The sequence below is a fragment of the Cyanistes caeruleus genome, chromosome 3, assembly GCF_971803275.1.
Source record: "Cyanistes caeruleus chromosome 3, bCyaCae1.hap1.1, whole genome shotgun sequence".
NCBI classification, from domain to species: Eukaryota; Metazoa; Chordata; class Aves; order Passeriformes; family Paridae; genus Cyanistes; species Cyanistes caeruleus.
In genome coordinates this window covers 65,853,601-65,878,219 of record NC_141703.1, presented here as the reverse complement: position 1 = coordinate 65,878,219, position 24,619 = coordinate 65,853,601, and the positions used below count along the sequence as shown (strand labels likewise).

The 24,619-nt window shown below is 35.5% G+C and overlaps 1 protein-coding gene across 19 annotated transcripts in view; it reads left to right on the top strand.

Annotated features, from left to right (window-relative positions):
- Positions 1-24,051, top strand: part of NBEA (neurobeachin) — a 460,255-nt gene extending 436,204 nt beyond the window's left edge. For 12 of the 19 annotated variants that reach the window (XM_086881592.1, XM_086881590.1, XM_086881589.1 and 9 more), the window contains 8 exons: positions 1,689-1,760; positions 4,271-4,426; positions 5,339-5,509; positions 15,694-15,795; positions 18,915-19,111; positions 19,837-19,988; positions 20,484-20,600; positions 23,696-24,051. In XM_086881592.1, the coding sequence (XP_086737718.1) occupies positions 1,689-1,760; positions 4,271-4,426; positions 5,339-5,509; positions 15,694-15,795; positions 18,915-19,111; positions 19,837-19,988; positions 20,484-20,574 (941 nt within the window). In that variant the 3' untranslated portion in view covers positions 20,575-20,600; positions 23,696-24,051. Of the gene's footprint in view, positions 1-1,688; positions 1,761-4,270; positions 4,427-5,338; positions 5,510-15,693; positions 15,796-18,914; positions 19,112-19,836; positions 19,989-20,483; positions 22,275-23,695 lie in introns of those variants that run through there. The other 7 variants (XM_086881591.1, XM_086881581.1, XM_086881587.1 and 4 more) reach the window with 1 other exon arrangement.
- The last annotated feature ends 568 nt before the right edge of the window (positions 24,052-24,619 follow it).

Here is a 24,619-nt window from a genome sequence, read left to right as displayed (position 1 = left end):
GTCCTCAATGGAAGGTTCCAATGTCAGGAATGATTCAGAGGTGCAGAAACTGTCCTGTGTTGTTCTAATACACCTTTGACTAACATCAATTGGCTAATTCCTAATTATTTTCCGTCAATTTTCAGGGATTCTGTCCAAATACTCTATATCCATCATCATTCATGTCTCCTCTATTTGAGGAAGCTTATTTAGATCTGGAGTAGCCCTTTCTCATCCAAATTGTCAAAGTCAAGAGAACCCAAAATTCCAACCATACTTTACTGTGAAGGAATTAATCTCATTAATACTGCAGTATGCAGAAGTTTGAGGGTTTCCTTAAAAACTGTCATTTGAAGTCCTTTAATTTAGCTGAAGCTTTATTGGTCCTCATGATGCATGTGAAAGTAAGGTCTTAAATTTTCCTCTATACACTTGTAAAACATAAGTGATGTTGCAAACATTCAGAATTCAAGGCATAAATTAAATTTTACACCATCTGTAAACCTCTGGTCTAAATTGCGGAAAGAAAAAAAAAAAAGTAAGGAAGACTTTCTAAATATATTATAATAGAAAGTGAGGAAAATGAAACTGTTTTGAGTATCAAACTTCATTGTAATGATTTTCTTAACTTTTACATCCTGCTTGGCAATCTTGCTTATTTTGCAGGAGGCTAATCCAGGACAGGGCATCAATTTCCTACTGTTGCCATAATATTATTTTAACAAAGCGTAACTCTAGTATAAAGGATAGGTTTATATACAGAAATGTATGCACAGACTGCTTGTTGTCAAATGTATGTAGAGCTTTGGAATTAATAAACAGCAGGAGGTATTTACATAGACATCTTATAATAGAAGTGAATGAATGTAAGTTAATACCGGTAAAGATCTGTCCCAGACTGCTTGGGTTTTGAAAGAAGAGACAGAAAGAAGGGAAGGAGAAGTTCTCAGAGCAGTGCCTTTCTGAAAACGGCAGAGCTAGCTTTTCTTTTACCTCTTCCAATTGTCTATTGCAGTAGTAGAAAATGGACTTTATTCTTCAGAAATCTGTATGTCCTATTATTGAGGGTATTCGTGTGTAATGTGGCAGTTCCTGGCAAAAATTGTGTTTCCAGTAGTGACTATTTGATTTATATAGCAGGGAAGGTGCTCAGAAGAGCCAAAGCAATGCTATCTCTGCGTGAGAGCAGATAACACTAAATTTTCAGCCCCTGATGCACATTTGAACATCTTAAGAATAGAATTAACAGCAATAATTGTGGCACATATACTGTAGCCTACAGTTTTACATCTAAAAATGTTAGATAAATCCATGAAAAGGTCCAAGTTTCTGTCATATACAGGTTTCCATATGTAAGAAACTCATAACAATGTTTAATCTAATTAACTTTATTTTCTGTGCTAAGATCTCTGATCAAAAGTAAAAAAAAAAAGTCTCATGCTATTTTAAATGAGTTATTTAATGAATGTGTGTGGCTGCAAAAGTTGTGATGAAGTTGTTGCTTCTACATTTATAATTACTTTTACATAAAGGAAGAATTAACAAATGAATACTTGTGTAGCACAGAGGAAGAAATCTTAAAATATTAATAAAGCAAATAGTAAAAAGTTACTTTCTAAAAATATATAATAATCCAATAATAAATTTTTAAACCTAGAAAAGTCATGTCAAAAGGTTTCTATATGCTTTATTCTTCCTCTCATGTGTAGGTCTTCGGGGAGCCCCAGGATATTCTTTGGATCAAGCCCATCATCTTCCAATTGAAATGGATCCATTGATCGGTATGTCAAGATGAAAATGTAGCAATATATTTGAAATTGGCATTTTCAGGAATTATTGATTAAGCTGTATTTGTATATTATGCTTCGTTTAACACAGAAAATAGGAAAATATTTATTCTTGTCAGTCCTGGAGAACTAAAAGCATTAGCTATTGATGCTGAATGAATTACATGAGTGCTATTTGTTATTAACATCACCAGCAACTGGTATTTAAGAAACCAATTAAGTCAGTTACATTGTCAGCCCATATCTATAATTCTGTTCTCTTATCAAGTCACATTAGTAAAATAAAGCATAAGGGTCCTGTGGAGTTAGCTGTTTTGTTTTTTTTCTCCAGCCAGCACTATGTTTATCAGTGCAGATGCAAATCCATTTATTTTCATTTACTTTATGATTTGGATTTAGTTGACAATACTAATTTAATAATGAAAACACTTCTTTTTAAATTGATAGTATTTTTTAAAATCCAGAATTTTTGAGAAAGTGAATTATTTGAGAAATAGAGTCTGCAAAAATTGTTTGATTGCAGGACTTCCTTACTATCATAAATTTTCATTAATTGCACTTATTTTGTTTGTGCTGGGGGAGGGAGTTCAGTAATTTGAAACAGAAAGTTGGGATAGGGAAGGTTCTTAGGGGCGAGTATGCAGCATTGTTGAGAAAAAAGTACATTTTTAAACATAGCCAAATAAAAAGTTCCTTTTTCCTCTATATAAATATTCATGTTCAAAAGATTAACATAGAAGTACATCAGGAGAGGTAGCTTTCTCATTCTGTGTACTTCATTTGCTCTCATATAATGACAGTGGTTTTCTCTTTAGGTTTTTCTCTCACTAGCTAAAGCACAACTATTGCACCCATCTGTTCTGGAAATTTGAGTAATTTGTTATTCATTACCTTTCAGCTGGTGGACATAGAGGGTCTGGTAATTTAAATATGTGTTCTTAGAATGTATGTAAACATGATATTAACTTCCACAAGCAACTTTTAAATAGAATGGAGTGTGGGGGGGTGGTGGGTTGGCTGAATCTCTTATTTCATGAAGTTGTGAGCAGTTTAAGTAGAATAGCAAAAACTAGGGAAAAATCGGATTATTATCTGCATTAAGTTGTGTTCTTATGTTAGGAGAAACATATTTCTCACAGTGATTTTTACCTCCCTAACTCTGGCTAAAGTTCATTGTCAAGATTCCCTCCCTAACTACTGTAGAAAGACAAACTCTCCTCTGGAGTTGTCTAGCACTTAGACAGCTATTACAGTGTGAGGTGACTTGTCATGTGAAAAAATGTCTTCTTTCTCCAGTGAGACTGGAAGGAGTGGATAAAATTAACTTAAATTACATACTCAACTTCCAGAAAGTTAATATTGAGATGGAGCACACTTTTATGGTGTCGCCGTATCTTGTCAGTTCTGTCACAGGGAAGATAAATCACATTTGCTGGGGACTCCCAGAGGTTAATATCCTTCTAAACAACTCCGTTTGGCAGCTGGATTGGTGGGATTTTGCATGAACAAAAACTTGAATGAAACTCCTCTTTTCCCTCTGTCCGAGGGAGTTTCTATGTGTCATTGCCTCTTTTTAAAGTACCATCCATGGCCTGGGTCCCTGCTTGAGGAACAGATGACAAGACTTAGTTTCCCTGGACTGGAAAATCACATTAGGTTTGAATAGATTTGTGGAATCATAAAATGTGCTGAGTTGAAAGAAACCCATCAGGAGCATCAAGTCCAACTCCTGGTCCTGTGCAGGACCTTCCCTAAGAGTCACACCGTGTGCCTGAGAGCACATTAGCTATTGTGTGTATATTAGCTTGGACTCTGTCAGGCTGATGCTGTGACCACTTCCCTGAGCAGCCTGTTCCAGTGCTCAGCCACCCTCTGGGTAAAAACCCATTTTCCTGATACCCAATACAAACATCCCCTAACTCAGATTCATGCCTTTTCCTTGAGTCCTGTCCCTGGTCACAAGAGTAAAGAGATCAGTACCTGCTCCTCTGCTTCCCATCGTGAGGATACTGAAGACCACAATGAGGTCTCCCCTCCTTCATTGGTTGAGTCCTTATGTCTTTAATCTGGAAGTGTGGGGTTGTCAAGGCCACACAATACAAGCTGTTTTCTGTAGAAGAGATACAAGCCAGCAAGAGTTGGCTCTCTGCAGTATAGTTATTATTGATTAAATGTTTTATATGGACTTCTGCCACTTTCCCCTGGTTCAGTTTGGCTTGGGGGACTACTTCTGCAGAACACTAAAATTATTACTACATATTATGCAGTACATCAGGCAGCTTATAAGAAATTGTCATCTCCTGTAAAATCTTATCTCTTATTCAAATAATTTTGTATTTCTGACACCCATATAGACAGCTCTAAATGTTCTTATTCAAAATGCTTACTCAACAACAAATTCACAGTTCATTGAAAGTTAAATGTATTCATTTTCTCCTGTAAATGGATGACAGGAAGGTGTTGGAATGGCTTACATGTAAAATGTGTTTTGCATTTCGTTACAGCCAATAACTCTGGTGTGAACAAACGTCAGATCACAGACCTTGTGGATCAGAGCATCCAGATCAATGCGCATTGCTTCGTGGTCACGGCAGATAATCGCTACATCCTTATCTGTGGTTTCTGGGACAAGAGCTTTCGAGTTTATTCCACAGAAACAGGTGACCTCAAATACAGCTCTCTGGCTCTTCCTGGGTCACAAAGTGAACAAAGACTATTGTCTCAATAGTACCGTGTCTATCACTTGTGCTTACACATCAAAAAATGATAAATGGCAGTTTGTAAAATCCTTCATTTTTGTTTCAGCATGACAAATTTAAGATATTTTTTTTATGGGAGATAAAGGATGTAAAAGGAAATAGAATGCAGTTTTATTAATAATAACTTTTGAAAACCATAGTTATTTTCAGGAAATTTATCATATCAAAAGGACCAACCAAAATTTTTGTTGCAATATTTCATGGTTCTATTATTTCTAGCTCTATTTATTTCATGTAGTAAGGAATTAGGTTGAATATCTTGCTACAGGAGCCAGTATTTTGTTGCTTTGTCTGATTACTTAGCCTAATATTACACAGTATATTGCTAAAAACTAATTGTAATAATAGAAAGGAGGAGGTGATAATCATAGTAAACTTTAGTTTGACATTAACATAGAACAAATACACATTTTTAACATAATAATGTAGCACAATTATGGAAAAGTTCATGTGCAGTCTTATGCATATCACTCATGAAATTCATAAATACTGTACTAATGCCATGGCTTAAATGCTGATGGAGCCGTAACTCCACTTAATATTCAGTGACTGCAGCACTGCCTTGATCTTTAGAGATAAGGGTTAGGCTGTGGATTAACACAGAGAACAGCCTTCAGTAGGAATGGAAAAAAAAGGTGGGAAAAAAAGTTTAATCTTTGTGATTTTTTAATCTCATAGCATTTAGTGAACTTTAATTACGGGACATGAGACCAAAGTTACATTTGAACTGAATATTAATTACGTAGTTAATGATTTCTAAATGCTGCAAGTACCTCAGAAAACTGAATTTGTATGACTTTGCGTTCCCACCAGGAAAATTAACTCAGATTGTGTTTGGCCACTGGGATGTCGTGACTTGCCTCGCCAGGTCGGAGTCCTACATCGGGGGCGATTGCTACATCGTGTCCGGGTCTCGTGATGCTACATTGCTGCTTTGGTACTGGAGTGGCCGACATCATATTATAGGTGACAATCCAAACAGCAGTAAGTATCCTTTAAATAACACCTCTCTCAGAGATTTTCTGTCACTCCTATTTGTTTTAACATTCCTTCTTTCAGCTTCAGAAGCAATCACCAAATATATCAGTAGCTTTGCTTACAAGTTGAAAGTTGGTATAAGAAGAGAGCCACATGCTAAACAATACATGGATTGCTAGCTAAAAAAATATTTAAACACTCTGTATGTTAAGAGATAATGGGATGGGAGTATAGTTCCTAAGTTTGTAATTGCCTTTATCACTTATAACATCATGTCATCATAAACTAGAACAAGATGGTTGTGGCCTTTAAGCGACAGGACATATTTCACTATATTTTGACTTGCCTTTCCCTGGAAATATTTTTTGGCATTTTAACTTACTCCTTTTGTGCTACAGCATGCTATATCAGCTGTTTGCCTCTTCAAAAAAGGAACGTCTCACATGCCATGGAATTAAATGAGACTCTCTTGAGAAAGGTCTTTCTATAGTTTGGGGAGGCAATCTGACTGAATAAAAATAGAAAAAGATAAAATGTCAGGAAAAGTTTACATTTAATTTGCATGGGACTAACTATCAGTGCTCTGCAGAGTGAGGGGGGCACAATAATAGTATTAATTTATATAAAAGGGCACTTAAAGTGCACCACTAATTTAAAGATCCCATCACCCAAGCCAGAGATATGGCTGCAGCTAAAGAGCAGGTTTGATCCCTATACTAGAAGTATTGAAGTGTTTTATGCAACACTTAATCCATTTCACTTAAAGAATTTTCTGATTTCTAATGATAATTTTCAACAGAAGGGTTTTGTCTTTGGATAAAAATGGAAGAATCTGTTGCTATCAGTTTTGATCTCTGATTCAAATACTGACTGGAGGCAGTACTGTCATTTACAGACATCCAAGTGAATGGCTGGTAGAAAAGTGGTTTATTTATTTCAAAGCAAATATTTTGTCAATTTTGCAGCAGGAAACTTTTTATTGAATTTTGATTTCTTTTTTTCCATTTGTCTGTAAGCAGAGTAAAAGGGAGAGAAATAAAAGCCTTGCTTTCACACCAGATTTTATTTGCTTTTATAACAGAGGAAATAGAGAGGAAAAATAAAATGGTGTTCAAATAACAAATTTCTCTAATTTTTGTCTGTATTCCATTACTTTTATAGTACGTAATTCTCCAATATAGATAAATTCAGTCTGACAAGGATTTTCATGTCTTAGCAGTCTGTTTAGGTTGATATAATTTTTCTTCCTGACAGAAAAAAAATGTAAGATTTTTTTCCTTACCTCCTTAGATTACAAAGCGCTTGGACAGCCTTGGAATTAGCATCTCCTTTCTGGCTCATACAAACTGCTTCAATTCTTTTCCAGATAGAATTATTTTAGTTCTGGTATTATTCTGTCATCACTTACATATCTGAATGCACTAAAGTGGTACTTTTTGATATCTCAGATTTAATATCTTAGCTGTATAAATTTGGAATTGTCTGTCTTGGAGGTCTTTAATTTTATGAAAGGAAGGATATGACCCGGCTGACAGAAATAAATGAAAACAAAAATTACTTGTATGACTTTCTCTCTGTCTCTACTTCTATATGGATAATGCATTGTTTTGCCAAAGAAATGGCCCTATGGTCAGATTAATGAGAGATTGTGATGCAGATAGTCCTGTCCAGTCAAATGAAATCTTACAGGCACAGGCAACAGAACTCAGGAAGACTAAGTACCAAAGGCCGCTTTGAAATACATAAGTGGTAGCTTTGAAATATATTGATAAGATTTTTAAATATTCATGTTGAAGACATGTTGAAGATTCATGCTGGGGAAGAGTGATGGCATTTCTATTATTTCTATCTCTATTCATTGGATTGAAACTACGATGGAGATGCTAATTATATACTAGTACTGTATTATAACCAGAACTACATGTGTTGGAAACATACCATTACTAACAGCTGCTTTGACTTTTCATGAATATACATTAATGGGGATAGATTACAAAAACAAAGGGCCTTTAAAAAAAAGGCCTTTAAAAGCTTCTACAATTACTAATGTTTCTGCTGAAATAATGATAGTAGTTTATACTTGCTACCATGAGCAGACATGATAGCTGTCATATGACTAAGATTCCCTTTAAACTAATTTCCAAGTGTGAAGTATTCTCAACAATCCTTATGAAAATATGTTTGGAGTTTTACAGAGGTAAAGCCACCAAAGTAATAAAGAAATATTTCCTACTCTACTCTTCTATAGCTGCTGTTAGAAGGTTAAGATTTACCTTGCAGGGAAAATGAAAGTGATATGATCAATGTAGATCAGATCAAATTACTTAACATCTTTAGAATGAATTTCCAGAAAGATGTAGATGATCTTTTCAGAGGGGGGAAAAAAGGGGTATTTTTTTTTTTTTTAAATCTGTCATCTGGAGATACAGATGAGATGTTTTATACCACAGGATATAAGAAGGTGAAGAAGTCAAAGGAAGATGTCAGGTATAGTAATTATCTGGGTTAGATGTTTGACTTTATAATTATCTTTTAAGCTGAAAGACGGTTAATTATCAATTTCTGCTTCAATACATCCAGTTACCTAAACAAACTTTAGTTGTTTCAGAAAATCTTAGAGGGGAGAAAAAGCAAACCTCCAGTCCTAAACGGTTTGTGTGGTATAACATTTCTATAGAAAAATGTAGATATTATTACATTCAAAAACATCAATTTATTGTGAAAACAACAAACATCACAAACAATCATTTATGTGAAATACTCTCAGGCAAAAGATTGTCAGATCAAATTTCTTACAGATTCTGCTAAAATTAGTATTCCAGAATCCATAAGGTAAATGAAATATTTACTAAAAAACATGTATGTCAACAACCTAACCTGTCAGACTTCTGTAGAACCTTCTGCTGAAATACCTGTACAGGCTCAGTGGGTCACCTCAGTTTGGTCTGTGGAAATACAGAACCAGCTCTTGTTGAAAGACGAGAATTGAGAATATATGCAAGTGATTGCTCTAGTCCAGCAGTTAAAAGCTTGCCTATGAGAGCATGGCAAGCTTTTAACTACTTCATTTTATTATTTTATAAAATTATAAATAAATAAATTAATTAATTAAAATTTAAATTAAAAAAATAAAAATATAAAACTTCATTTTATAATTTTAAAATATTTTTTCCAATCAATACATTTCTTATAAGTTATAATTTTTTGTTCTATGTTAAGTGTCAAAAATTAGTATCTGATTTAGTTTGAACTTGGCACAATTTCTTGGCACCTCTCACAATCACTGTGAGAAGAATGAAGGTTTACCAGATTTTAAATGCATTTTTTTCTATACAGTAGCTTTCTGAAACAGCTTGTAGGAAATCTTCTGGTTAGTGGTTAGTATTTTTGCAGGAAGGACTGTGTTCCTGACCTCTAGAGACTGAGGGAATTAAAGCCCTCATTCCCATGTTCACAATCAAGTGCTGACTATCAGCTATAAGCTGACATAGGACGGGCCCCTGAGAATCTCCAGATTTGGTAGGAAGCAAAATTCTTTTCTATGCTCATACTTATGCATGTCACATGTCATGATGATTGGATAGAGAGATAAATCAGGAAATCAGGAGCAACATGCTGCATTCCTTCAATGGCAGCATGTAGGGCAAATCTTATCCCTGTTTGTACTTCCTCTGCTTCAACATTGTTTTCATGGCCATGCCGTTGCTAAGCTCCAATAGGAGTGATGTTGGAGGTCCTGTTAAGAGAGGCTGGTGTTTGGCAAAGCTTCTGGAAAGAAAGAGATGTGACATGCTTTCCTGAAGGGAAGTTCAGTGCAGGTTTCATGTACGTTTGACATTCCCTTTGTTTTTTTATCCTTCCTTCCTTAAGTACCACCTTTTGGAAAAACATGGAACCTAATGAAGCTTAGTCCTCTTGCCAGGGTCTGACATATACTTTCTAAGCCAAAATTTCCCGTCTGAAATAGCTAATCTGAATCTGCACCTTATTAAGTTGATGACCACGTTGTATAAATCTGCTGCATCTGTGAGAACAGTGAAAGGTGTCTGTTTTCTCTCAGTAAGATACATGCAAAGGACATAGTTTGCTTATTTTATTTGTTTGAAGTGATATGGGAAATGTAAATCTTTGCAGTTCTCAGAGACTGAATAGAAAAATTATTGTGATGGAGTTTGACAATTTTTGTTTTGATTTTTCTTCTCTTTCTATTTGTTTTAGCTGAGTGCTAATTTGTATACAAATTTCCTCTCACATGGCAACTGTATTAGTCATCACAAAAATGAGCAAAGAAAGTACATGATATGCCCTGGAGTTCAACATGTATCATTATAGCTGTTTCATTTTTATATTTTATGATTACTTTATTGAATGCCTCTTTCAAACAAGTGACTTTGAAAATGAGAATTATCTCAGTCTTTGAACAGATATACCAAAGTGGATGATAGAATTGCAGAAAAGTGAGGGACAGATGCTTTCATCTGAAACAGACACAAATTCAGAAACTAATTTGGAAGTGATAAAAATTAATTTGCACACTTTAATTGGAATCAGACTCCTGCATGAAAGAAAGGGAGGGTAGGCAGCTTGTGCTAAATGCTGATTGAATTTTTTGTCAGGTAAGTATGTTGGACCTGGCCGCTTATCCTCTTGAGCCTCTCCATGCAATATATTACATTCACCCTCTGACTGGTGTTCTTTAAAAGGATCAATGCTATTCCTGTTTTTTTCTCTAGAGCCTGAAATTTCATTGATCTTGGGACTTGACATTTCTCATTACCTATTGTAGCTTCCAAGAGGAGGTCACAAGAGGTGTGGGAGTTAACCCCACTTTTTCTAACAGCAACTGTACTGACCATTGAAAAATGCTGTGTCTATCAGGCGTAAGATGGGTTTGTTTAGTATTATGACATTATCTTCACAGGTGCTAAAAATACATCCTGTTCCAGTGAGTGTATTCAGTATATAACTGAAAGGAAGGGTAAATTTTACCATAAAATATCTTTGTCAAATCAATATACTCTTTTTTGTGTGTCATGAAGTATATCTTTATGTGTTCCTTTTACATGACATAATTTTGAAACAATTTGAAGTTTTGAACATCATGGGTTCTGCAGGACTGTATCTTGAAAGAGCAGTTATTCTGAACTCAGAACTTTCATTTGTTATTTTACATCCCTCTACATTTCTATATGCTCTAGTTTAGCCTTGAAATGGCAGCAGTTTAGAAATAGTCACCAGTGTGCTCTGCATCAAGAGGACTGGGTGGCTGTCTCAAGGCTCTGCACTGGCACATGGGCACCTGTGGTATCTGCTTTGTCTAAGGACAAAGTACTTGTAAGTTTGTACAATTTAGGTATTAATTTTTGAAATACAGTATCTTAGCACTGCTCTGCCGGAGCAGAAGCTCTTTGAAAACTAGTTTTTAATTTTTACTGGCACCATCTCTGGTTGCCAAAAACATCTCACTTCTAAGGCTGCTGTGTAAAGGTAAAGAGTCAATAATCCACCTGAGTTATCTCTAGTATTTTATCAACTGATGTCATGCTATGCTGAACACTCCATGGGAATTGTACAGTGCAGGGTGGTTCAGTAACTTGCCCAAGATCCCAAAGCAATTTAGTGAAAGAGACAGGAAGAGGTGCTACAAATCCATAATCTCCTGTCCTCCTCTATATTTTACCTTCTCGATTAGTGCAAGGTACCTGAAAGCCCACTCACCTGGATGAATTGTATGTAGCTATATACAACATTCCTCAGCCAAATAAACCAGCTCTGCTTCCCAGAGCTGGGAATATTTTGAATATGCAAATATTTTCCTGGCAGCAGTCTTTCTTTTACACTCATTGCTCCCTCATGTTGTGGGCATTGTTATTGACTGTATTCTTATTTGAGATATTCATGTTTATTGGTTGTAGCATTATCTTTTAATTAAACTCCAAGATGTTTGTTTCTGACAGCAAAATTTGAAAAGGCTCTTACATTTTTACTTCCATGAAAGCCATTGTATTTTCTAAAATTCTGTTTTCTGATGAGCATCCCTGAAAAGTCCTAACAGTAAAACAAATAGCGAAGTAAATTACTTGCAGCAAGTAATTCAGGTATAGCCTTGTACTTGCTTTTGTCAAAGTGAGAGATTAAATGAAAGTTAAAATTTGCCATGTGCTTTCATGTTTCTTTATACAGAAGACTCCTAGATGTGTCCCCATAGAAATCTGTACATAATTCCTGGAAAAGGACAATATGAAAGAAATAGTAACACTGTATTTTGTCTTTCTTTCCCTCTTATTTTTTCCATTGTAATGCAGGAGCACCATCTGCTCCCAAAGAACCTTACAATAATGTTAAGCATTATATTATTCAGCAAGAAGGCAAGATGTGTTTTATTTTAGACTTTCTAGAAGAAACTTTCTTGTTTGGAAATACAGCACATATTTGTTGTTTTTTTTCCTTCTGCCCTCTAGTAATTCAGTTCAAAGGTTCTCCTTTGGGGAAATTACAGGGAGTTTACAGTGATGGTATCTCAGTTCTTAGGTAGGATATTTTCACCTGCAATTCCCTTAGAGCCTTTGACCTCTGGCTGCATCTATCAGTGGTGATGTGACAGTGACAGAATATTTTACTAGATTTTGAATGATTCCTGGAGTTCACAGCTTCTTTCCTTTGCAATAAAATGTAATATGACTGAGGTTCATGCCACAGCTTTTTCTATAGAAAGTATCAGTGAATAATTTTTCCTTTGAGCCCTAAGGGGGAAAAATCCCATTTTCAATTACTGCTGGACTGTTGCTCCTAATATTGATATTCCATTGTTAATTTGTATTTACTGAAAAACAGGACAAAATAAGGCTCATAGATCTATGTTTCAGGGAAGCTGTTTCTTATAAGTATTTTCCTTTTTAAATCAAGAAGTCAATAAAATATTCTTATTTGGTGTATTCTGGAATTTTACAGTTTCTTGATATTATAGATCTTTCCTAGGAAATACTGAGGAAAATGTCCTTTTTAAAATTGCAGTATTTCTTTTCCTTCAAGAATTTTAGTCATTTAATAATTTCAGTCATCCAGTTTGATGAAGCCTGGTGACACCTCTATAATCATAGCTTGAGTCAAGATGGCTGTTGAGCATAATTCTCTTTTTTCCAGAAGGACATACAGAAGGAGAAAAAATGTGGAAAATTTTGAATTTAATTAAGTGCTCTTTTTTTATTTTTTGGCTTTTATTTTATGTACTTAGAGAAAAGAAAACTTTGAAAGGAGATGGGGTTCTCAAAGCAAATGTGGTGGCGAAATTATAAAAATCAAAATATAGCTTTGATGAGCTGCACAAAGCACCTTTCTATTTCTTCTGACATCCATCCTTCCCTAGCAGTAAAGCTCAGTTTTCAGTTCACATCTTTAGTTTCCAGACTAAAAAGATCCTTTTCTTGCAGTATAGATTAAAGCTTGGGAAACTAGGATTTATTGAGGTAGCTGTTTGCATTAGAGGTAAGAAATTTTTTATGTGTCTGTACATTGGCATAACAAGACCTGTTAACTGACCCACTCCGTTATGTCCAAAACTGAAGTCTGTAAATCCATGGTTGGTAGTTCTCATCTTGTTGAGAAAGATATTAAAATTCATGGAATTGTTATTAAATTTTGATGCCAGAAGATGTTAGGGTTTGACAAGAAAAACTGAAGATTCATGCTAAATTTTTGAGAACTATGATTCTGTACATTTCTGGAAACCCAAATTTTAAAGCTAGACAGGCAAAGAAATGGATTGCTACAGTGGCTAAAAAATGGCAAGCCCATCCCTTCAAATGAGTTTATATGGGTTTGGTTTGGTTTGGTTTTGTTAGTGGGCTCAAAAGGAATGACCAAAAAGGGTGATTTATTCTTTAAGTACGTAAGAGGGGACGATGCCAGAAAGAAGACCTGAAGCTAAAGGAAAATGCTAACACAAGAACAAAGAGGTCCTAGGTAGACAAGAAGAAATTCAAACTGTAATTCAGAATATTTCTCTCCTTTAGAGTAGGAGGAGTCTGGAACATCCTTCCAAGTCACATACCAAGATATCCATTTCATTAATTGTTTACATCATGTGTCTGCAATAAAAGACTAAATTCATTGACCCACAAAAGTCTATCCAAGCCTCCATTCCTAATGCATATCTTTCAGAAACCCATGCAATATTTTTTAGCTACCAAAAAGTTCCCTTTTGATTTAGTGTTTAACTGCATTTCCACTTGGGAAACTGCATTTTATTGCAGAGTTGGAATGTGTGCAGCCACTCACCCATTGGTCCTCTCTGTGCCATTAGCTGCAAGATAAGTTTCTTTGCTATTGGACATCTTTTGTGCCTGTTACTCCCAATTAGTAGAATCAAGTTATCTCTTTGCTGCTTATGCAATGAAGAGAGAAAACACTTTTAACTCTGTACAGCTTCCTGTCTTACTCTCCTGTGTCAGTCAGGTGACCCTCCTTTGAGTTCATTTCTGTAAACATGGATACAAGACTTCCATCTTTCTGGTCTCCAAGTGGCAAAGTAGTTCTTGCCTCTTATTTGCTTGTCTTAGGTATTGCACTGAAAGTTCACACGGAGGGAGTTTTCCATAAATCCTACTCTATATCATTTTTCCTGGAACAGAATCTTCCCTCCAGTGAACAGAGCTTGTGCTTGTCTAGGAATATCAACTTCCACCTGGCTGCATTGAAAATAAATAAAACCACTTTTTGCTACTTTTTTTTTTTTTTAACTAGACATAATGATGTCTTTCTCTTGTCATTATACAGTTGCCCATGAAACTTTGCATCAATTATTTTATTACAAACCTAACTTAACAGCCAAGATTTATAGTATCCCATAGATAATATTATTGGTTAGTATTTGATTAAGAATAAATTTCTATCTCCTAACTAAAAGTGATTTTAGTTTAAAAAAGCTGATTAAAGCTGATTTCCAAACCCTGATTTTCAAAATCCTTATATGTGGCTCATAGTACATACCTCTCTACCGAAAAACAATTTAAGATTTGTCATTGGCCCAGCTTCTGTGCCATCTATGTCTATGTCATCCACAGTCAATTGCATATAAAACTGGTTTAATTCAAATCACTAAGACAAATATGTTGAAAAAAATAAATGGAACCTGTTTTAATATAGCTGTCTTTACCAACGGTACCCCTCTACCTACCAAAACCAGGTAAGACTTCAACACTGGTTTTAGTGGTGGCTGGTATTAATGAGATTTATGTTTCCAATTCTTGTTGATAAAAATTGTGGATTAACAATTTTGTTATTTTATACAGAATTAATGTTACAGTAATTTATCTGTAGTTCCCTAGGTAATTTCATTTAGTATGTGAACTACAATGGCAGAGCTCCAGTCCTTTTGAACATCCCAATTTTCTGTATTTCATTTGTACAATGCAAATATAATGATGTGAACTCTGTTATCTAGCAAGTTGCTAATTTTTTGTTGCCAATTGAATTTCTTAGCCTGGCAGAGCAGTATGAAATACTAACCAATTAGGTTGTCAGCATCTGTTGTTATTATTAGAAACAATAGAAATTTTGCTGTTTGTCATGTAAACACTCTCTAAATGTCCACTTGTTTGAAACCAAAATAAAATATATTTCAGTCCTGAGTGTATATACATATATATATATATATATATATATATATATATATATATATAATATGTATAAATAAATATATAATTATGTATACCAATTACCATTTTTAAGCATATTTTAATTTGTGACCATTTCTTGTGTCTCTGAATCAATATTACCTATGAAGCAGTAGTATGTTTCTAGTACAGTCTTGTTCTTCTCTTCTTTTCCTACCCCCTAGTTTCATGAAACACATTAGGATCATTATTAAAGGAACATCCTAAATTCTTTAGGTTCATAATGTAAGTCTGGAGATATATATGTTCAATAGCAGAATTTTACATCACAGCTGCTTTCAATAGCACCACACTTGGTGTTCTTTCCATTAATTCATTAATGCTTTGGGAAGTTGTGGTTGTGAAACTTTATGATATCTGAATATATTTTGCTCGGTATCCTAATTATGAGATATTTAATCACACTGCACCTCTCATGCTTAATGATTTCAAGCAAATCAAAGTTCTTTTGTTGATAAACTGCATCTGATTTGGCATTCCCTTGTTTTCTTTCTCACTTTTTTTTTTTTTAAACAGGTGATTATCCAGCTCCTCGTGCCGTTCTAACTGGTCATGATCATGAAGTTGTCTGTGTGTCGGTCTGTGCAGAGCTGGGACTTGTTATCAGTGGTGCTAAAGGTCAGAAACATTTTTATTATTTAAGTCTTAACATTTGTAGAGTCTTTTTTAGTGGTATTTCAGACTTCCCTCAAGCTACATATACTTTAATTTTCCCTAAGACGTGTTGTAATTCTAGGAGAATCTGAAGCACTTTTCTCTGAAAATTGTTGTTTACTATCTGCACTTACAAGTTTAGACACAAATTAAGTGGATCATTCCTTCCAGCCATCAGTTTATGCAGCTATTTCTCAGATCTGGAAGAATATTTTATAAAAATGCATACAATAATTCTAATGACATCTATTGATTTTGAAGAAACCTGTTGATAGAGACAGGCATGTCAGGAAGGGCCAGCTCAAAATTCTCCACCTTGATCGTAGTTGAGAGGTACTTTGTAGGCCTGACCTCACTCTCCAGGGAAGCAGGATCAGTTTGCTTTGGAACTGTGTGCAGCATTCTGTCCAGTAGGATTTGTTGCAAGGTTTTCTAAATAATGAGCAGTTGCAGGTTTTCATGTTATTTACCTATGGAATCCAGAGCACCCAACAATTGGTATCACAAATGTTCAAAATACTTTCCCAAGCCTGCAGCAATATCCTGCATTACTGGTAATCAATGTAAATAAAGCACCAGTCTCAATGAGTGTTTGCTTCATTCTTCCTTACTCTGTTTCTCCTTCCATTTCACTGCTTCTGCCCATCTTCTCCTACTTCTCCTTAATTCCATGCCCACTTTTCTTCCCCCATTGCCCTCTCTCATTCAGCTTCTTAACTTGTCAAACTGCATGTCTTTTTTCCTTTCCTGTTTGTCTCTACTCTACTCCTACATTTCCACTCTACTCCTACGTTCCCATCCAGTGACTTGCTATCTCCATCTATAGTGATGCCTGTTTTAGTCATCCCCTTGGATATCTTTGTAATCATTTTTAAGTTTGCTGCTTCTGAGGGTGAAAAGGATGTGATGCTTGCTCTGCCAGCTTTTGCTCACAGCTGAGCTCCTTGGTTATTGCTTTTTATACTGTCTTGGAGCATAACATTTATTTTTAAAGCTGAGTGTGAAACTTTTGAGTGAAGCCATTTTTAACAGGAAATCCTAATGGGTCATTAACTCTTGTAATGGCATACTACATAACAGTCATAGGCAAAGTCAAGACATTTTCAAAAGAATGTACAGTGATGCTGGAGCTAAGTCTTTTTATTGCCATTTCTTACCCTTTTAGGCAGCTTCACACACTGTGGCTGTCCACCCTTTCCAACTATCTCTGCAAATTTCCTCTTAATATAGATGGAATCTGTACTCTGTTGTCTTCTGATTCAATGACTATTTGCTACTTCGGTAACTTACACATTTTTAGAAGCAAAAGCTGATGGACAACCAAAGATTTTTAAGTCAAATACAGAATATGTCTATAATTGATTGAGAGAAATGGAGGCCCAGTCTGTCTCTTAGTCTTCCCATGCTCCTCCTTTTGCAGCTTTCGACGATATAAAAATGCAGAGATAAATATTTTTTTTTTAATTGCTATTTACCAAGATTTGCCTCTTTAAAAGCTTTTTCTTCAGGTTGTTAGTTTCAGTCCCTTTCCAGGTTCTGAGACTGCACCTCATGGTAGTGTTGTGTTGCCCTGCCCTCCAGCCTGAGCTCAGCCTGTGCTTCCTGGTGGGCAGCTGTTCCTCTGGAACTGGCCGTGGCACTCTGATGACACAGGCAGCACTTGAGAACCTACTGAAGCAGGAAGACAGCATATTTAGGACTCCTCTGTGGAAAATCTCGTGAATCAGATTGATGCTTCCACGCTCTTACCCAAGAAACCATAAAAACAGTGGTCAGCCTGTACACACTTACAGTGGCATCCTAAAGCAGCTGTGCCTTTTTGCACCCATGACCATTCAACTATGAAGGCATTTTCTTTTGAGAAATCTAACAAGATAATTATTCTAAAGGTGAAGGCATCACTTTTTGCAATATCCTGGCACTTCAGTATTTCCAAAGCTGAAACTCAACAATTTGAGAAAATTAAATATTTCCATTGCAGTGGTATCCCTTGGATGCAGCCAAACTCAGGGTCCCTCTGCATAAGACTTTATGCAAGCACAGATAAAAGCCTGTATCAGAGGGTTCACAGATAAATGAGCTGATGCTGATTTTTTCTACCTGGGCAAACCCAGCTGCTGTGTGAATTTTAAAGAACTTAGAAGGACTTAACATGAGATGGCTGAGTATGCCAATATGAATTTACTTTCAGGGTCATGAATCAGTTGTATAAGGAAGAGATTACTGTGCTGTCCAGGATTATCCTGTGATTCATAAAAGAAAACATTTAGAATTTCCTGTGACTCATTACATTTATCAGAGAAGAGACCCTTTTTCTTAGTAAGGATACAGATCTCACTTTAAAAAAAAACCTTTCTCATTGTTCTTGAAATGTAAATAAGCTAGTTTTGTGTCTTAAAATGTACATTGTAGATTTCATAGCTGTTTGTTTCTTTCATGAGTGCAATAAAAAGACATTAAAATCTCATATTAAAATCTCTCTGGAGCAAATGGAGTTATAGTGTGATCCTCTAAAATCTCTTATAGTCCAAGTATCACTGTAACTCTGTGGGCTTTCACATGACTCCCATTGCTGAAACAAATCAGGACTGAAATCTATGCATATCACATGTTCATTGAGGGAGAGGATCTGCAGGAACTGCCATTGTCTATAGGAGAAATATGCAGTAATATGATTACATGCCCTATGGGAGTTGTTCCCACTAGTCAGTGGTGGGGCCACATCTGTTTAATGTGAATGGGCAGGCTAAAGACAGTTCATGTTGTTGGAGAAAATCACCAAGAGTTAAGCTTCTGAATGCTTGGGAAGAGGAAAGAGTGTTTTAGAAGACAGATCAAGGAAAATTCCTAGCAGTCTAAATAAATAATACACTTCTGGGCATATTGTATTTGTTTTCTTAACATGCTAGCTCTTGCATTTCCTTTTCTATTGAGTGTTTTAAATTCTTTAAGTAAACATTGCAGCTTGTTATATCTATGCAACACTAATGTGGTATAAATGTGTTTTATGCATCATTTTTGTGCACAGCCTATATTGTTTGTATGAACAGCAAATAAATTATATATTATGTTTTCATATACAGAAGGTCCTTGCCTAGTACACACAATTACTGGAGACTTGCTGAGAGCCCTGGAAGGAACAGAAAACTGCCTGTACCCTCGCTTAATTTCAGTGTCTAGTGAAGGTCACTGCATCATCTACTATGAACGAGGACGGTTCAGCAATTTCAGCATTAATGGCAAACTCTTAGCTCAGATGGAGATCAATGATTCAACCAGGGTAAATCTAAATGCAACCAAGCATTTGTTGTGTGTTGCCTTTATTTATTAAAATAAATTGGATTTATTTGCCATATGGTTTAGAGGAAATCATATATGTAAAATTGCTGCCTCATGGTTAAGCCATTCAAACACATACCCTTTCATCACCATCTCCAAATATGAAAATGCACTTCAGCTTTTCCAGAATAAATAAGAACAAATAGTTTATGAGCCCACACTATTCCCAGAATTTTTCTTTGGAATTAAATTTCAGTGGGAAATATGTCTTTGAAACAAAATGCTCTGAAAAGTCCTCATTCTTCATTTATTAACCAAGACATGAATTCATGCCTTCAGGGCTCTGCTCTGTCACTAGCACTTGAAGCAGCATTAGGAATGCAGATCGCTGCTCTGCTCTAGGTGATAGTGATAGCACAGAGTATTGTAGAACAAATTATGGTATGCAGAAATGTGCTGAACTCAAGCTTTGGCAGATTCAGTCAAGGAGCTTTTTTGTTATCTATCATGTTTAATACCACAAAATTGTTTTTAAATTTTGATGATGCAAAATTTGTTGGTTTATTTTTGGACTAGGGAGAAAGAGGAGAGAAAGCATTTTGCTTCAAATTTAAAGTGGGCAGGCAGAACATAAGAAGTGCTTTTAAGTCAATTCAATTTTTAAAATATTGATCCATTTCCGTAAAAGCTAACTGTGTGCTTAGGATTTTTCTTTTTCTCCTGAAGGCCATCCTCCTGAGCAGTGATGGGCAGAACCTGGTGACAGGAGGAGACAATGGTGTAGTGGAAGTATGGCAAGCCTGTGACTTCAAGCAGCTCTATATTTACCCTGGCTGTGATGCTGGCATAAGAGCTATGGATCTGTCTCATGATCAGAGGTGAATTTGTCATTCATAGTTGTATGTAAATATTAATATTCCAGAAAGAATACATCTCCATGAACTTTTGAGTATATAATATGGAGTTGTTAACAGGATGCGTAAGAAACAATTACTCCAGTTGTTTTCCTGTTAATTTATCTGATTCAACACTTATTCTGATACTTGAGTCTCATAATGTAAGCACTTAACATTAAGGTGAGGTCTTATTTCATTGAAGTTAGTAAGCCAGACACACAGCTAGAAAAATATGGCTAAAATTGCATTAAGAACAAAGCAATAGTCGGGTTGGGTCAGAGTGCTGTAGCACCTATTAAATGCCTTAAAACCAATTGCAAAAGTTTGAGACACATTTCTGATTTTCAGCCAAGCTTAAGAACTTCAGACAGTGTAGCAAAAAGTGCCTTATTCTTTTAGCTTTTTTCTGTCTATGAAAATCTATAGCTCGAGAAAGCAAAAGGGAATTAACATCAACATCTTTGATATCTTTTTCAGAACTCTGATTACTGGCATGGCTTCTGGCAGCATTGTAGCTTTTAATATAGATTTTAACCGGTGGCATTATGAACATCAGAACAGATACTGAAGCACGGTGAAGAACTGAAAGCCCAGGTAAAGCTGAGAGCACAAGTGCTGCAAAGAAAGGTGTAGTCTCTGGTGGAAAACCACGTCTGCATTGACCTCCGTTGTACATTCCATTACACCCAGCAATAGCTGTACATTGTAGTCAGCAACCATTTTACTTTGTGTGTTTTTTCACAACTGAACACCAGCTGCTGAAAAGCAAGCTTGTATCATGTAAATTATATGAATTAGGAAATGTTTTGGTAATTATTTCATATATCTTTGTTTATTGAGAAAAGGTAGTAGGATGCGCCACAAGAGACTTTTGAAAATTCTGGGGAACCTTGTGTCCAGTTATTTCAATGTTTAGGCTTTGAACCTAACATGCATCCCATCTCCAGCCTCTTTTCAAGCTGAGATTAAAAAAAAATATGTTTGATACTTTGTACATCAGATGCACATCTTAACTTTAAAGGGATACTTTTGTAAAAGTAAAACCTTGTATAAAGAACAAAACTGTTTCTTAATTTTATTGTGGAGTTACAACTTGCATGTACTTTAAACCTGATGTCTTGAAGGAACAGGTGCATTCACACAAATCAGACTGAAGATCTGCCTAAGGGTACAGCTTGTGTTAAAAGGTTGAATTTGGGAGCAAACAGTAATTCTGACATTTTCACCAACACATTTTTCACTTTTTGAATCTAAAGTTTACCCCTCTTAAGTGGAGTTCTGCTCACGAAGCATTTGGATAAAAAGCCATCATTTGCCATATTTATACTTTATACAATAGAAATTAATTTCCTCCCTTTTGAATTTAAAGACTAGACAGAAGGGGAGCAAAGAAGGAAGTTCAGTTTAATGCTTTGTAATGCTTAATGATTCCCAATACAGACAAAGTGCTATACTTCTGGATTATTAACATTTGGCACATAAATCATGGGCAAGAGAGCCCCCACTGATTTTTTTTCCCTGATTTTTAATCTGAGTAGCTTGGTTTATTTGACAGCCTTAGCCTCATCTCAGAGGTGACTGAGGTTGTTCTTTTCAGTTCTTCTGAATATCTCACCTGAAGCCACTCAGACTAAGGAACTTCATCTTTTACAATACTGTAATGATAACTATCAGAATAATTTTCTGCACATTGTACTGATCAAATTACACACCCAGGGGTATATACACTTTAATTCATGTTTCTTCTTTGTATATTTGGTGACTGTATTGTCATAGATGTACATATTGTGTCGGTAGGGCTATGAGGCATGTAACAGGAATGTAATTTTCTCAGAATTTACACTCACTTGCAGTCATTTATTTAAAAAGATAATGGATTCTTTGTATTGGCACTTTGCACCAGGAACATATCATTATTTATTGATGTGATTACTTATTTGTTATCCACCTTGTATTAGTAAGTTTAGCCCTGAATTTCCTTCTTCATTGTTGTTTGTATTTATAAGGTTTGGAAATCATGGGGATCAGCGTAATGATTAAGTTATTCATCACCTGTCTGTAAGCAATATCTTGAGTTTGTAGCTTAGAATTGGGAGACTATTGAACATCTGGAAGACAAGTTCATTTCATCTTGAGATCATGGTGAAATATTTTGGATATATAAATTCCTTAAGCTATTGTAACCATGTTTTATTGCAAAGATGTAAAATATGCCAGATGTGTGTGAGTTGGAAATCAAAAAGAAAAATAAAATATGCAAAGAATTCAGTGATTGTTTTTCATTCCAATGAAACTTTTTTTAAAAGCATTCCCATTATCATTATGAACAAACAATTATTTTTGACAAATTCTTACTTATGTGCTGATTATATGCCAAAAAGTATTCACTTCTGGGTGGTTCTTTTTCCTGGGATCTCAGGGAAAAAGCCCCACAGGTTACAGAGTGACTGCTGCAACTCTTCTGATTGTCATGAGAGAAGCTTTTAAAGTTACTTTGTTCAGCAGAAGTAAAAAAGTAGTAGAAAAAAATCCCTTTAAGGAATATTTAGGATCCTTGTGAGCAGGAAATAATCTCATGTAATAGATCCCACAGAGAGCAAAGATTTGATGAGAGAAGTTTTGGATGTCTCTCAGTATCTGATAACATGGAATAAATTTAATCTTATTTTGGGCACTGAAAGTTACATATCTAGACTACCTGCACAGCATAAGAGAACAGGTGGGATAAGTTACCTTTTGGAAATGCTGAGTACCTGCAAAGATTACAGCAACTAAGTGGAGACATGTGGATATCTATATGTCAGATGTGCAATTTAAGGTAGCAATGTTAAGCAAAATACTTTCCTAATAATTAGAAAACTCCCAGAAGTTTTCTAATTCTCAACAGCAGAATAGCAACCAACATTTCAGTTTGTTGCCCTACTTATTTCCTTTAAATTTAGGATTGTTCTTTAAATAATTATCAAAATGAACTAAAGCAAATATTTGAGAACCTTGTTAGAATACTATACATTTTAGCAGGTATCTATTTATATCAATCAGCTTTTCAAAGTGTTACAACCTAACTTGATTGTTTTGAAACTGTAGGAGAGGATTGGGATGTTAACAGTGTCCTGTGAAACAGTTTATTGATATGTCACAACCTCCATTCCATCATTATACAAGTGTCACCTCTAATTATGTATTTTATTCAACAAATTGATTTCAAAATACACCATTTCAATTAAACAAAAAAATGGATATTGCTATTATTTTAATTAATACTGTTTTTTTCATTAAGTCTCTCAGCATTAAATACAATCTAGTTACAAATTAGAAGCTTTTGTGCCCACTCAAACCTGTACATGAGAAATTTGTTATGAGTTACAAGAATAAAAAACCACTCTCACTCTATAGCATTAATAGGCAGGGACCCAAATAAGTCAGACTCATAAAAAAGCCAATAATAATAATAATTTAATGTTACTGCTACTACTACTACAGATAATGATAATTGTGCCAAAATATTGAAATTCCTTTGTTTTATTTATTGATTTGTGTTAATTACATTAGTGTACACCCATCTATTTCAGGGCCTTTTATAATAAACCAGCAATACACACAGATCTCCAGTTTATGTCACAAGTCTTTTCCAATGCTTCAGCTGCCCATTTCTGTAACACAGTAAATCTTGCCTTTTTTCTCTCTAGAAATTAGAGCTACTGATCCCAGGGAGTCTCTGAGAGCTGCTTGTGGAACACGAAGCAGCTTTGGCCAAACCAGTAAAATGCAACGAATCTCTCAGCTAAGGGAGATGCGGCTTTCAGGATACAACTGTGCAGCTAAAATACGCCTACGATGTAAATAACGCACAGTTATTGGCTGCCTTTCTGCCAGTTCATCCTCGGTTAAGCACCGTGCTACAAGTCATTGCCTTCCAGGAGAAATGATGCAACAGCTGTGAGGCGTATTCCTCGTCCAGATCCTACCACTGTTGAGGAGAATGCTGCTTTCTCTACATGAGTAATAATAAAATAGAGGCTTCTGCATATTTACCCCAAGGAAAGACTAGTTAGGCTCAATTTACTGGCAAAGCTTTGGATAAATAATGATTATGTTGATAGAGAATCTTGCGGGTTGTGTGTGTAGAGCTAAAAGTGCTGCCTGTGAGCAGCAGTTGTGGAGAATGCTTTTTATAATGCAGTGCATCAGCCCTGCTGACAAGCAAGCAAGATGAAGCAAGCCTCGTGCTCCCAGGGATAAAAGCATTTGAAGCAGACACAAGGAGCGAAGGGCTGACTTATGACAACAGCAAGAGAACCACCTTCTTATACAAGATGCTTAGTGCATATGAATATTTAATTTGGATCCTTAAAGCTGGAGTTTATGCTTACAATTTTCAAGGGCTTTACTGTGGATTGGTTTTATTTAGGCTTTGGGGTGTGTGTGTGTGTGTGTGTGTTTCTTGCAAACTCTAAAAATGCAGAGACTAAAGCTGGTATTTAAAGGAGGAAGAAAGTACTGGACATTTATATGTCTATGTAATATGGTACAGTTTATAGACTCCCTAGCCTAGTGATTCATTTTGCAAAATTTACAGTTAAGTTTCAATATCTGAAACCGATAAGAAAAGC